This window comes from Trichosurus vulpecula, chromosome 2, assembly GCF_011100635.1.
Source record: "Trichosurus vulpecula isolate mTriVul1 chromosome 2, mTriVul1.pri, whole genome shotgun sequence".
NCBI lineage: Eukaryota > Metazoa > Chordata > Mammalia > Diprotodontia > Phalangeridae > Trichosurus > Trichosurus vulpecula.
In genome coordinates this window covers 63,812,505-63,826,940 of record NC_050574.1, presented here as the reverse complement: position 1 = coordinate 63,826,940, position 14,436 = coordinate 63,812,505, and the positions used below count along the sequence as shown (strand labels likewise).

The 14,436-nt window shown below is 52.1% G+C and overlaps 2 protein-coding genes across 10 annotated transcripts in view; one reads left to right on the top strand and one right to left on the bottom strand.

The window, feature by feature from the left end:
* The first annotated feature begins 577 nt into the window (after positions 1-577).
* Positions 578-5,305, top strand: TMEM200B (transmembrane protein 200B). Its single transcript, XM_036745678.1, has 2 exons — positions 578-660; positions 3,528-5,305. Exon 2 carries the CDS (start codon positions 3,548-3,550, stop codon positions 4,472-4,474), a length of 927 nt encoding a protein of 308 aa, XP_036601573.1. The 5' UTR covers positions 578-660; positions 3,528-3,547; the 3' UTR covers positions 4,475-5,305.
* Positions 5,294-14,436, bottom strand: part of EPB41 (erythrocyte membrane protein band 4.1) — a 193,975-nt gene continuing 184,832 nt past the window's right edge. For 7 of the 9 annotated variants that reach the window (XM_036745677.1, XM_036745669.1, XM_036745673.1 and 4 more), the window contains 2 exons: positions 9,705-9,808; positions 5,675-8,494 (listed from right to left, as the gene is read on the bottom strand). In XM_036745677.1, coding sequence (XP_036601572.1) covers positions 9,710-9,808 — 99 coding nt within the window. In that variant the 3' untranslated portion in view covers positions 5,675-8,494; positions 9,705-9,709. Of the gene's footprint in view, positions 8,495-9,704; positions 9,809-14,436 lie in introns of all 9 variants that reach the window. The other 2 variants (XM_036745672.1, XM_036745676.1) reach the window with 1 other exon arrangement.

The following is a 14,436-nucleotide window of genomic DNA, read 5'->3' as shown; positions in this document are numbered from 1 at the left end:
TATGTATACATGTAGGGAGGTCCGACATGAGGGATCACAGGGCAATCCCCACTCTGGGGTCCTTTCTTTGCCTTCACAACAACTAGGGAATGGGAGAGGGAGAACCACCTCTTTACATCCTTCCCCCAATCTGACTCTAGGGCTGTTCAGGGGAATCTGTAGGCCTCATATCACACCTACTACACGCCACCCCCCCACCCCCATCCCCATCCCCATCCCCACCCCCACCAACCCCTTTCTGGGCTGAAGCTGGGGGAATCCTGAATGCAGCTCCGCCCCCTCCCAATTAGGGGGACTTCGGCCAGGCCAGCGCCTCACATCCAGGCAGTCCTAGGACTAGGTTGAGGTGTCCTGAGATCGGGTGGTCCCCCATGGGGAAGGGGGTAGAACTGAGATTCCTAGGACTGAGAGCAAAGCTTAAGAGGCTTTGGGGGAAGGAGGGGCGAGGCCGCGGCGGTCTCTCGGCGTTTGCCGGGACAGGGGGTGGGGATGGGGAGGCGGAGGCGGAGCTGGGGGGACGGGGAAGACGGGAGGCGGAGCCCATGGGCCGCAGGGGGTGGCAGGGGGAGCGGTTCTGAGAGGCCCGAGAGTCGGGGATGGAGCCGCGGCGGGAGGGGAACAGGGCAACGGGGCCCGAGCAGGAGGAGCCCGCCTGAGCAGGTGAGCCCGGCGAGGATGGGGGCGAGGTCGGCCGTCTGGGGCCTTCGTGTGGCAGGGGGCGGGAGCGGGCTATCAAAAGGTCCCCTCATCCCAACCTCAGATGGCAGCGCCCCCCGCACAGCGGGGAGCCTGGGTCCGGAAACCACCCAGAAGCTGAGGCCCAGGGAGCAGCCGCCAGCCCTGCAGCCTCCTGACTTCCCAAACTTCCCGGGCCCTTTGTCAAACTTTGCCCCTTTCCCTAGACTCCGGCCAATCCCAGCCTGGTCCCAGCCATCGCCCCCCCTCCTCCAACGTCCAGAGGAGCCCACGAATCCGCCTGGGTTCCGGTGGCCCCCGCTCTGAGTCCTGCTTCGCCAGGCCCCGCCAGGTTCACCCCAGGGTGTCTCTGACAACTTTTCAGAGTGTCTCGGACTCTTGGACCCACATGCTATTATTTCGGGTTGATTTTGGGCAAACTCGGGTCCCGCCCACGTCGGCTGAGCAGGAGGGAGGGCTTGGACTGTGGGCGGAGGACACCTAGCCAACCCTATGGCCTCTGCACCCGCCACCTCCCCCCCCTCCACCACTGGGAGATAGAAGAGGAGGGCACTATCCCTTACACTGTCTCTCACTTTCACCTCTCAGCGTTTCTCACTGGCTACCTTGACTTTGCGGGGGGGCCCCCGGGTGTGGACCGGACTCAGCTGGGAGGTGTGGGCGCTGATTTCTCCCTGTCCAAGCCTCTCGGCTGGGGGCCATGTAGAAGTCAGCCTCTCCAGCAATGAGCCTCCTAAGACCTCCCACGGGGGGTGGGGAAGGGGGGGGTCCTTTCTACATCATAAGGAGGGAACCTATAGAGAAGGAGGCCTGGAGTTTATCAGAAGAGTTCTAGAGCCAGGTCTCTGTCTACGTCGAAGACCCCCAGACAGATGGCATCCTTGATGGAGGTCATAAGTAGGGTAGTTTGGTGGACAAAGCAGTTTAGGAAACAGCTCTGCCTCGAATTCAGTGGGTAGCCTTCACTTTTCCAGGCCTCAGTTTCCCCTTCTAGCACAAAGGGGGCTGTAGGAACCAAGGCTCGTTACAGATAATGATTCATGTTAGGTTTGTCCACCTTAAGTGGACTGGGGGTGAGGAGGGTGTCCATGGGCATCTCTCTAGGGGTGTGCGTGTGTGTTGACTGCTTCCAACCCCAAGTTAGGAGCTGATCTTCAAGAGGCACTAATGTGCTGCCACTTACCAGGGGCGGTAAGAACGAGGCTTTTGTAAATAAGGATGTGATCCTTTTGGACACCCAGCTCTGGAAGAGACTGGGCCCTTGTAGCCCAGAAAGATGTCAGCTCTTAGGCAGCGGTGGTAGTGGGGAGCACAAGACTCAGGTTCCCCCTGGTTCTCCTAGAGTCCTCCGGTTCCCTCCTCACACTCCTTCCTGCCCCCAATGCTGCAGGACCCAGGAGGACAGGAATGGAGATATTCCCTACCCCTACTCCCACCCCGTACGCTTTCTCCCTAGCTTGAGATGTACTCTGTAGGGCAATGCTGACTCTACCAGAGATGACAGCTGTCAGTGGCAGGTTTGGGGTAGTCTATGATAGGGGGATGAAGGGGAGAGGGAGAGGGCAGAAGGGACAACCGTGAAGCCTGAGGGCTGCTGGTGGTGGGGGTGATGAAGAGTGGAGGAAAGGAGGCCAGGGAGGCAGGAAGGGGGGGGGAATGATTCATCGTGAAGGAGCCTGAATTGGAAACACTGCAATGTGGGGAAGTGTCCCGGGGAGGGTGGGGGGCAGGGACGGGGAGGAGGGGAAGAAGAAGCATCCCAGGGAGGAGCTAGGCTGGGCTGGCACCGAGGTCCCCTCAGCCGCTTCTCCCCCCTCCCAAGGCTTCGGCGCTCAGTTCCAGTTCTCGCTTCCTTCCCCTGCAGTCTTTCCATAGTACTCACATTCACTCACACACAGAAATGGTTGTTTTCAAAACCTAGCTCCAGCCCAGGGGCAGGCAGGGCTTCCTCGGCTCATCTTAACGATCTCACTGCCTCTCCGGTGTGGGGGGGAGGGGGTATCCTACTTACAGACCCCTGAATTTGTAGAGATTTCTCCTCTTAAGTCTTCAGCTTCTCCCTCTAAGTACCTGAGTTAGAGCTGTGTAAAGACCTGGCTGTCTCCTACTCCTTTAGTTCTGACTGAGGATTGGTTTGGAAGGAGGCTGGGGGTGGGGGAGATCATAGTGACTGGTTCTCCCAAATATAGACCGCCCCCCCCTTCATCCCACCCCGCCCGGAACGGAGATTTGCGGGCCCTTGCCCTGGCCAAAGAGGTTTGCCGGGCTAGGTTAAGAGCGGGCAGGGGGTGAAGTGGGGAGCCCCTAAAGTTCTCCCTCCTGCGGGTCCCGGGAGCCACGTGCGCTGGAGGTGGGTGGGGGGTTGGGGAGGCGGGGCCGTACTCACCCGTAGAGAATCTGCTACTGCGGACACCTCGGGCCCCTGCCCCAGCGCAGCCCATCAAGCAATCGGGGGGTGGGAGTGGGGGTGGGTAGGGGGCGGCCGGAGTCAGCCCAACCTGGCCCTGGCCCCAGGGAGCCTCCGGATGGGGCGGAGAGCGTGTTGCGGCTCCACTGCCCTCAGCCTCTCCGCCGACCCGGCCAACTCTGGCTCCCGCCGCGTCTCCCTGGCTCGGAGCTTCGCTGCGGAAAACCCGAGCGGGGGCGGCTCCCCGCCTGCGGCCCCGGAGAATCCGGGGGCGCCGGGAAGGGATCTCCAAGCGGGCCCTGAGAGCAGCATCCCATTCTACCGGGGCTCCTCTCCAGAGAGACCGAGGCGCGGGTGCCAGGGCGCCGAACCCGGGCGTCCGGGCTCCGGGCTCCGTCGGCTGACACTCCTTCTCCCTCCGCAGAGCGCCCTGACTACGGGACGATGACGGCAGGGAGCCCTGGAGCCCGCGGGCAGGCACAGAGTCCGGAGTCCCCCGGTCTGCCCTCGGCCCCGGCCCGAGCCCTCCGCCGCCTGGGCCGCCGCCGCCGCCTGGGCCGCCGCCGCTGCTCCCAGCCCGAGCTGCTGGGGCTCCGGGCTCGGCTGCGGCTGCGCTCGCCGTCGGGGGCCTTCGCGGCGCTGGGGGCGCTCGTGGTGCTGGTGGGTATGGCCGTGGCCGTGGCGGGTTACTGGCCCCACCGCGTGGGGACGCCGGGGACCCGGGCGGCCAACACCTCGGCGCCGGCAGAGATACGACGGTCGGGCCGTCTCCCAGGCCCCTCCGAGAAGCTGAGGCTCCTGGGACCCGTGGTCATGGGCGTGGGGCTTTTCATCTTCATCTGCGCCAACACGCTACTCTACGAAAATCGGGACTTGGAGACCCGACGGCTCCGCCAAGGGGCACTGCGGGCACAGGCACTGCGGCCCCCCGACAGCCCTGCCTGGGACAGCGGCTCCAGGACTGCCTTGCCGCCTGGGGGGGTCTGGCAGCCCGATATTAGAGACTTCTCGCCCCGTCGGGGCGCTTCCCCCGTCCCGTCCGTGCGGAGCCTGCGTTCGGAGCCCCCGAGCCTCCGCCCGGCCTTGCCTGCCCCGCCGCTCACCAGGTGGTCGCTGCGAGCCCCAGGGCCGCGAGGGGAGCCCTCCCCACCCTGGAGTCCTCGGGGCAGGCTGGGACACGTGGTCATCGCCGTGCAGCCGCAGGTTCTTGCGGGGCACTCCAAATCTCTGGACTTGGGCCGAGGAGGGATGCTGCTGGGAACCCCGCCCGGCCGCGATCGTGCACACCGCAGCTGGCCCCGCCTAGACCTGCTCAGCCTGGGCGGTTATACCAAACTGGACGGCGGTGCGGCCTTAGGGGCCCGGGTCTGAAGAGCTTCTGGTGCATACTTATAAAGACTGCAGTGTGCGCACAACATGGCGGGAGTAGGACAGAGGCGTCCGGATGCCACCACAGAGCATCTTCCAGACACCGGAGCTGGCACGTAGACCTTGAGCTCGTCCCAGGGCTTCTATCGATCGTTGTTCTCCACGCCCCAGTCTCTCCTGGGTCTGACTAGTTGGAGAGGAGAAAGCCGGAAGCCAGGCCACCTGTTCCTGCTCCAGGCCTGTAGCAATACCTGGAGGATGAATTTCGGGAAAGGGCCGGGATTTGACAAGTTCTCCCTCTTGGCCCCAGCCCTCCACTGACCTTCGATCTGCAAAGCTGTCTTCCCAAGCCCAGCCAGAGCCCTGGGATGACATTTGAACGAAGGTGGGGGGGATGGGGAGAATAGAAAAAATGCACTGCAGTTAAGTGATTATTGCTGGGACCTAGGAGTCTATAAGGCGAGTTGGGGTGCCTCCTGCCTCTCTTTGCAGAGGGCTGATGTGCTTTGGGGAAACAGGCCCAGGGTGCAGACCCCAAGTCTCTTCCTCAGGTTACCCACCCCATCTCCAGTTTATTTCTCTTGGCTCTAGGACTGCAATAGCACCACAGGCCCCAGTCCCTCCAACCCCCACCCCCTTTCCACAGGGGCCTAGTTCCAATTGGCCTGGGATAGTGGCCGATTCTCAGAAATCCTTTACGACTCACTTGGAAGCTGTTTTCTTGGCAGGGTAGGCACCAGGATCCAGAACAAGGGCTAGATTTGGGTCCCCTTCCCATGATTCATTTTTGTTAGGGACGTTATAGGAAATAAGCAGACCAAGTCTTTGTTTGAAATTTATTGAAAAAGTAATACAAGCAGCAAGACCGACCCAGTATATCTAAACACTATCACAACCTACCCTGCCTCTCACTACCAAAGTCCCAAATAGCAGACCCGATCATCACCTAATTTAATCTAAGAATTTTCCCAGTTTGATTCTGCTGCCATAGCTCCTAGTTCATCAAGAAATGTAAACAGCTATTCAATACAATACATAATTGTGAGGGTTTTTTTTTTAATTTACAAACCTTCATTTTTTTCTTTGCAACTAAAATAATACACTTGAAAGTGATTTGTAGAAAGAAATCTAGATTGGGGACCAAATTGGTGGAACAGGGTCTGGAGCAAGGAAACCAGTCACTGCTAGGGTGGGGAGCTTAGGCTCCCTTCTCCTGCCCTCCCCCCACCCCACCATACTGGATACTGAATGGGCCTGAGATGCTGTAAACAGAAACTCTGGATAGCCTGCAGCTAGGGATGATCTGGCGGTGAGAGAGCCATCCCTGCATTCTCATCTTGGGGTGGAAGAGAATAAAACTGTAGAGAAACTTGTCTGTGGTGTGTCTGAGTCACTTTGGTCAAGTTCCTGCCAAGTCCCTAAATCTGGGAGTATTGTTGAGCCCCTTGGAGTTCTGATCTTGCCACACACGTTTCCTCTGCCCTTGGTGCCCTGGCAGGGCAGCCCGCCATCTCCTTTGCATACAATAGGCAAAGAAAAATCCAAATAGTCTCATCATCTATTGCCAGGTTGAGGTCAGGGGCAGGAGAGAAGAGGGAGGCTGTGGGGCAGGGAATATTGCAGGCCAAATGACCCCCGCTGTGCTTGAGGGAGGAAACAGGCCCACAGGGGAGAAGAACGTTTGACTAAGGCCACACAGCTAGTGAGTGAGCCTGGTAATGGAGTAAAAGGAGCCACAGGCTAGCTGTGTGACAACGGGTAAGCCCTTTCACTTCTCTGGGGCTTGGTTTGCAGGAGTCAATGAGGGACTCCAAGAGCTCCAAGGATGAGGACTCAGCCCTACCATGTTCATGCTTTAAAAGTCGTATCACCCTGCTCTGGACAGCTGTTCAGTAAAGCTCAGTCCTCATTCTTGCCAAAAAGAGGAGCCTCACACCAAACTTTCTGGACCCTACTGGTACGTTTGATAATGTTCTCAACTCTTTGCTCTGTCCTTCATATGTGAAGATGATACTGCGGCCTCTGCCCCATAGAAAGAGATGCTTTGTGGTGTTTTCCCTACTAATGGTGATGGGCTTACAATGAGCCTTCCACTCGTTCTGGCCTGGTTCCCTATGTGACAAAGGACATGTTTGCTTGTCCAAGCCTCGCCCCCTCTTCTGGTGAGTGCCAGCTTCCTCTTGGGAATTTTGGGCTTTGCTTGGATATACCGTGGCTCATGGCACTTTCTTGATTGGGGCTGTGTCTTTATTGGCTCCATTCTGGATTAGTCTTTGTGACTAAAGGTAGGGGGTGGGGCTGCCTTCTCAAAGGGATACCACTTCAGCCCATAGCTGAGACCCACTCTTTTCCTCCAGCTGGGATCAATTCCAAGATAAATGGGTACTCATGGCTGCAGTGGCATCACCCCTGGTTTACAAGCTCTAGGGCACGAAGGCCACAGAATGGCAGCCTGAGGGGAGGTGGCTGACATGAGTGAGCTGCATGGTGCCAATCTGTAGCCTGGACAAACTGCTAACTTTCTTGCCTCCTCCTTGCAGCTCACCTTCTCCTCATCCTAGGAAGCCCTCGCTCCTTCCAGATTAGGGCTCAGGAAGATGTGTTTGGGACTAAAGGGGCAGGCCAATGGGAGGACCAGTCACCATGAGAGAAAATCCTCAACTCTAGGCCACAACCCTGGGCTAGGTTAAGCAGGTGCCTCAGAGGCAGGCAAAGGGAACACTGCGATCATGAATACTGAGGATATTAGTTCTAACACTTCAAAACCAAACCCAGAAAGCCTCAAACTCAAGTAGAAAATAGTCAAGCCTTATGGAAGAAAGACATGCTCTGATTCCCAGGTCATGCTACAACCCTGGGAAAGGAGACAAAGGTCCCAGGCCCACAAGGACCTTGGCTTAGGGAGCAACCCCTACTGGTAGGCCTTAGTGGGGAGAAGAGAAGCAACGAGGTCTGGCTGCTCTGATACTTGTAGATCAGTGAAGCTGCCTTGGGAAGGCTTCTTGGCAGAACCTGACAGTTCAAGGCCAATCTCATCACTGTCCTACATGGGAACAGCACATGGTCAGAAACAAGACTTCCTCTCACACCTTATTAAGCCTCCCCTTAGTCTCTCCTGAAGCCATTAGGTAGGACAAGGGCTTTTTGATGCTTCTGTTGATCATGCTTGCTGGGTGGGTGTTGCACAGTCCACTTGGGTGGTCAGCAGCTGTTGTTTTGAGACTACTGTCCATAAAATTTGATCCATTGTGTTGAGGGTGGGGGGAAGGTTGTTTCTGAAGGGGCCAAAAGGTTAAGGATGTGGGTGACAGTTCCATGAATGTGCTTGAGAATTCACAGTATCATGTATTTGAAGTTCCAGTTTCTTTGCTACTGAAATAGCTTTTTGAAAAAAAGAGTGTTAGAGAGAAAAACACTACATTCGCAGCCAAGGTCTCTGCCCATTATGGTGTGCGTTTGGTTCTCCGCCCATGATTCACAGAGGAGCACCCTTCCAATGAGGCACTGGTGAGAGGCCTCTACTTTCCCAGGCTTCAATCAGGCAGATGAAGTGAACTCATTGGCTCCAGAAGGGGAAGAGTTGGTGTTTGTAGCCATATCTGTCACCAAGAGAGTACAATAAAGAACAGAGACCAATCACCTGGCTTTCTCCTCCAGCACAGTGGATGAGGTTCTTGCGAGGTGGCAAAGGCCATGGAATGGTCAGTGCCTGGGGTCCGAAACAGGTATGAAAAAGTGAGGAGTGCAAGCCACTCTGAAAAAAATCACCACCGCTTAGCTAAAAAACAGTCCACAGAGTAATAAAAAGCTGGGCAGTTTCTGACATCACAATCTAGAAAAAGCTATGGCAAAGGCTCAGTGGCATCTAGAAGAATCCCACGTCATTAACTCCAAATGCAAAGGAAGATGAATTTTCAGTGATTTTAGAAAAATCTTCAAAGTCCAAAGCCTGAATGCTGAAGGAAGTTTCCTTATTGTTTTGTTAGTTTTTTCCAAGACTGGAAAAGGAGTCGGGTGAGATTCCTGGAGGAAAAAAGAAAGGCAGAAAGGCAGATCTAAGAGAGAATAGAGAGAAAGCCAACTTAGCTTCTTGCTCCTGTCCTAAGCTTACAAGTACACTAGGTTACAAGAGGCAAACTCTGGGGCTAAGAACCAGAGAATCTCAGAATGCAGAGGTCATTTAATCTAAGGTTCTCAATCTGGGGTCCATGGAGCCCCAAATGGTCTATGAACTTGGACATGAAAAATATTACATCTTTATTTTTCTATCCTGTAACTAAAATTTGGCATTTCCTTCAATCGCTTTAAAATATTATTTTGAGAAAAGGGGGTTCATAGACTTCATCCGACTGCCAAAGGGGACCACAACAGAGAAGAGGCCAAGAACCTCCGAACAACATATGCGACAAGTGGTTTCTGGTTTTCTTTGGAAGCTCTTTAGTGAAGGTTCAATCTACTGCCTCTTGGGGCAGCCCATTCTTCTTTCAGACAGCTTACCTGCGAGAAGTTCTTCCTTATATTAAATCTAAATCTGCCTTTCTGCAGCATCAATGCATTGCTTCTGGCACTGCCCCCAGAGCCAATAAACCAAGCCTTGCCCCTTGTGCATGTGACAGCCCTCACAATTCCTGAACAGACCCCCAGTTACTTCAGCTGATCCTTCCATGGTTACCCTCTCCTGGATACTCTCCAAATTGTTCATATTCTTTCTAAAATGCGGGATCCAGAATTGAGCATAGTTCCCCAGGTGTGGTAAAACCAGGGCAAGCCGGAAGAAGACAACCACCTTCCTTGCTCATGGAGCCCAAGATTAGCTTTGTTTCTTTGGCTGCCATGTTGTACTGCAGACTCAGTGAGCATGAAGTCCATGAAAATTTCCAGATCTTTAAAGAGAGCTAAAAGGGTAGCATTTGATAGATTCTGTCTTGTCTGTAAAGTCCTCAACTTGAATCTGTATAGTTCTTTAGAGAACCATCCTATAAAACCAGCAGCCCACTATCCCCACTTTACAGATAATAATGATAATAGTTAAAGTTTCTCTAACATTTTAAGGTTGGCAAAGGGCTTTACATCTACTATTTCACTTATCAGATGCTAACCTGAAGCTCATGACTTTCCCAAAGTCACATAGCAAATATGTTTCCCAGTCTCCTGAGACAGTGTTCTTTTGACTGTTCTAGGAGAGGAGGGCAAAGGAGATTAAAATGGGGATCCCTCAGGAACACCTTCCTACCTGAGTTACTCCTCGGCAATCTCAGTCTCCTGATGGACAACAACCTTGGTCACTGACATATCAGGGTGCTGCTCCTTGGCTTCTTTGATTGCCTGAACAAGGACCTAAGAAAGAGAGTTAAAGTAATTAAAAGAAAAAGCAGTTGGGCCAAAAGTTTACAAGGGAAGAAAATGGATTTACAAGAGCATCTTTATGGTATAGTCACTTCCTTTTTCTACCCTGAGGGCAGCAGGGATGCTAATCTAACTTGATTAGGTCAGAGGAGATGAAAGTTCAGCTCCAGGCTAGATGACAGTAACAAGTGGCAAGATCCATTTCTTTGAGGGGTGGGAAGGGGCAGGGGGGGGGGGGCCTTCCTTGCTCACCAGATGCTGGTGAAAGCATTTATACTAGATGTGAGTCTAAAGGGAAGAAGGCTGCATTAACAATTCAAAAGTAGAAGAGGCCACTGCAGGGAGCAGGTGAGTTCCCCATCCCTGAAGAACTTTTAAGAGGAGGATGGACAATAACTTGTTAGGAACACTGCGCAGGTGATTCCTACTTGGGTATGAACTGGATCACATGACCTTTGAAATCCTTTTTCACTCAGACACGTGGGGAAGCAGAAAGGGGAAAAGTGCAGTGCAGAGGTGGGCTGATGGTGCAGGAGCCAAGTGAGGAGGCTGGGAAGGAAAGCATAGGAAGAAGGAAACCCAATGGAAAGAGCCTAGCCACACGAAGAGGAGGTGAGATCAGATCAGGAAAGCTACCAGAAGCTACAGGAGAAAACAAAGATAAGCAAACACAGAGAAGTGAATAAAAGATAACTTGAAAAGGGGGAGAGAACTAACTATTGAGGAGATTGGGGGCAGCGCCTCAGCTAAGCCTTGAAAGAAGCTAGGCACTCACAGTATTCCAGGCACAGAGACAGCCTACACAAAGGAATGGAGGTGGGGGATGGAATACTAAGCAAAGAGAACACCCCCTTGTCCATCTGGACAAGAATGTGGAGTACAGGAGTAATAACAACTAAGGCTTGAAGGGTTGGTGTTTTATCCTTGAGGCAATAGGGAGCCACTGAAGATTTTGAAGGAGGAGAGTGACATGGTCAAACTTAGGCTCTTGTAAGATCATCTTAGTGGCTGTGTGAAAGACGGCTTGGTGAGAGCGACAGAAGGAAGAAGTAAGAGAAGGATGCAGAGAAAGAGACAGACTGGAAGCATTAAGACCACTTAGGATGCCATTATAATAATTTGGGTTAGAAGTTATGAGGGCCCAGCTAGCGGAGTCGTCACTGGAGTGGGATGAATGTAAGAGATGTAGTGGAGATCGACACGAGCATACACGTGGGCAGCAGCGGAAAGGCTGTTAGGTAAAGAAAGGTTAAGGAAGAGAAAAATGGGGGTGGGGTGGGGGTGTGATTTAAGGGGGCAAGCTCCAGGAGGGCAGGATGGGATCAAGAGCACAAGTAGAAGAAGCAGTCTCGGCAGTCCTCAAAGCAATACAACACAGAATGTGGGTAAGTACAAGGTAGCTTGATGGGAGCAGAGAACATTCACACCTGGCAGAACAGAAAGACTGACTCCGTGACTGAGGAGCTGGCCCATGAAGGAAGACAAGGACTCTGAGAGGCAGAAGTGAAGAGGGGTGCAAATGCACGAAGCTGCAACTCCAGGTCAGTAAGCCAATAAGCATTTATTAAGTGTCTACTACTAGGCACATAGCAGAGCTATACAGGGGAGATAGAAAGTCATCTCAGAGGGAAAGGCCCCAGTAGCTAGGGAAGACCAGGATGAGCCTCCTGCAGAAGATGGGGTTTGAACTGCCTTTTCCCCCATTTTAATTTTTTGGGGGTTACATTTTGAGCTCCAAGTTGTCTCCCTCTCTTCCTCCCAATCCCACATTGGAGAAGGCCACCATTTGATATAGGTCTTTATGTAGAACCATAATTACATATATCAGTTCTTCCTCTGGAGGTGGATAGCATCTTCCTTCCTAAATCCTTTGGAGTTAATTTGAATGCTCACATTACTCAGAATAGCTCACTCGGTCAGTTATTTTTTGAACAGTATTGCTGTTACTGTATACAGCATTCTCTTGGTTCTGCTCGTTTCACTCTTCATTATTTTATGCAAGTCTTTTCATGTTTTTTCTAAAATCTACCAGCTCGTCATTTTTTACAGCACAGCAGGATTCCATCACAACCATATACCACAGCTTGTTCAGCCATTTCCCAAGTGATGGGCATCTCCTCAATTTGCCACCACAAAGAGAGCTGCTATAGACATTTTAGAACATACAGGTTCTTTTCCTTTTTTCCTGATCACCTTGGGAAAGAGACCTAACAATGGTATTGCTGGGTCAAAGGGTATACACAGTTGTATATCTCTTTGGGCGTAATTCCAGATTGCTCTCCAAAATGCTTGGATCAGTTCACAGTTCTACCAACAGTGTATCTGTGTTCCTATTTTTTCACATGCCCTCCAATACTTGTCATTCTCCCTTCTATCATTTTAGCCAGTTTAATAGGTGTGAGATGGTAGCTCAAAGTTGTTTTAATTTGCATTTGTCTAATCAATAATGACTTGAAGCATTTTTCATTTGCCTATATATAGCTTTGATTTCTTCATCAAAAAACTGCCTTTGACCAATTACCAACTGGAGATGGGCTACGTCTGGAGGAAACCAAGGAAGCTAAGAAGTGGCGGTAAGAGGCTAGAGCGTCATGGGTATAGAGGACAGCCCGTGCAAAGGCACAAAGGGCTGTGGAGAGGAAGTGGCAAGGAGGCCAGTGTAGGCAGACCATTGGACCTCTGGGGATGAAAAGAGTGGAAGGAGACTGGAAAGGCAGTAGACCACTTTGGCCTGCACCTGAGGGGAGAACAGAATGTGGAGGACTTTAAATGTTGGGCTGGGGAGATGATGTTCATCCTATTATACAGCAGGGAACCAGTGAGGCTTGTGAATAGAGGAGGAACAGGACCAGATCTGCCAGGTTATTCTGGCAACTGTGAGGATGGGTTAGCAAGGGAGAAGAAGCTGGAAGCAAGAGACCAACCTAGCAATGAGATGCCCAGTGTTTAAGTGGGGTCATGGCCTTGAGAATGGAGAGGAGACAGAGCTGAGAGATAAGAGGAGAGGGAGGAGGGCAGGAGTGATCTCCACAGAAATAAGATTTGGAGAAGTGGCAATCTGGGGGAAAACACAGGTTCCATTTTGTTTATGCTGAATTTGAGACACTGATCAAGGCAGAGATCCTGTAGGGATTTTATGATGTGGGATCCGAGTGTTCAAAGAGAGCTTTGGGCTAGATATATAAATCTGGGAATCATCTACAAAGAGATGTTTTCCTAACTAAATTCAGCAGCTAGGGGGCCAGGGACCACATCTTATGCTTCTTGTCAGTCCATTGGTCAGTTGGTCAATAAATATTTATCAAGCACCAACTGTGTACTAGGCACTTTGCTAAGCGCTGGGGGATACAAAAAAAGACAAAAGACAGGCCCTGTCCTTGAGGAGCTCATAATGTGACAAGGGGACAACCTGCTAGCAACTATGTACCTACAAGATACACACACACACACACACACACAGACACAGACACACACACACACACACACACTAAATAGGAAATAATCAACAGAGGAAAGGAATTAGGAAAGGCTTCTTATTGCTCTCCCATGGTATTAGTATAAGCACACAATTGGACACACAGTAGGTACAGTGTCCAACTCTAGGCACCACATTTTAGGAAATAGATGAAAAAGCTAGAAGGTATTAAGAGCAGGATAATCAGGATGCTGAGAATTCTTAAAACCACTCTCCATGAAGACTAACTGGGGCAAATGGAGCTGTTCAACACGGAGCAGAGAAGATCTGGTGGGGTCTCAGGAAACGCTGCTTTCTCACATAGTTAGAGAGCTAGCCACTCAACAGAAGGAGGCTAGCTTTGTTTTGCCTTGCCCCAGAGGGCAGACTGGAGCCTGTGAGCAGAAGTTACAGGGAAGTTGACTTTGGCTCAGTATAAATTAAGAAACACCTCCTACCAGTGAGAGGCCCAGAAGAGGAGTGGTCTGCCCAGCTCCAGCTCCCCTACCCCCAGGGGCTGGACTGAAGATCATCACTGCTGGACTACTGCTTCCCAGTGATTGAAAGAGGAAGAATGGGGTGATGGCTCAACAGATTCTTTGAGGGCAAGAGGCAAAGTCCTCTCCCTTGCTCTGCCACCCTTATTTCTGGGCCCTTCAATTACATGTGCTCAGCTCTATATTTCAAACATGCTTCCAGCTCAGCCCAGCCTAGACCAGCACTGCAGGGTTTTTTGATTTTGGTTTGTTTCTGTTTTTTAATCTAAAAGACTTTCTGTATCACAGCACCCCTAAGAGAGAAAGGATGTGGAATTACATATTTGGCGATCCTGCTGATGACACCGGAGGCACCAATCTGCAGCTCCTCCACCCTCTTTCTCTCCAGACTCTACAGCTAGCTGATAATCAGGAATACTGATTCTGACATTTTAGCCTCTAGTTTCCCAAAGTGGGAAAATTACATGTCAGAGCTGGAAGGGACCCAAGAGACAGTTTGTCTAGTCCTTGTTTTATAAAAGAGGAAACTGAGGCCCAGTGACCTAAGGCGACCATCCCAAGGTCACCGTGAATTAGACAGAGACAAGGCTGGCGTCCTCCCCAGCCCTCCTAGCACCTCTTCCACTCTAGCACACTCATGGTGTTTCATGAGCACGGATACACAATCA

What these genes read in the sequence shown, in the direction of transcription:
- TMEM200B (XM_036745678.1), top strand. Translation starts at nt 3,548, where the DNA reads ATGACGGCAGGGAGCCCTGGAGCCCGCGGGCAGGCACAGAGTCCGGAG.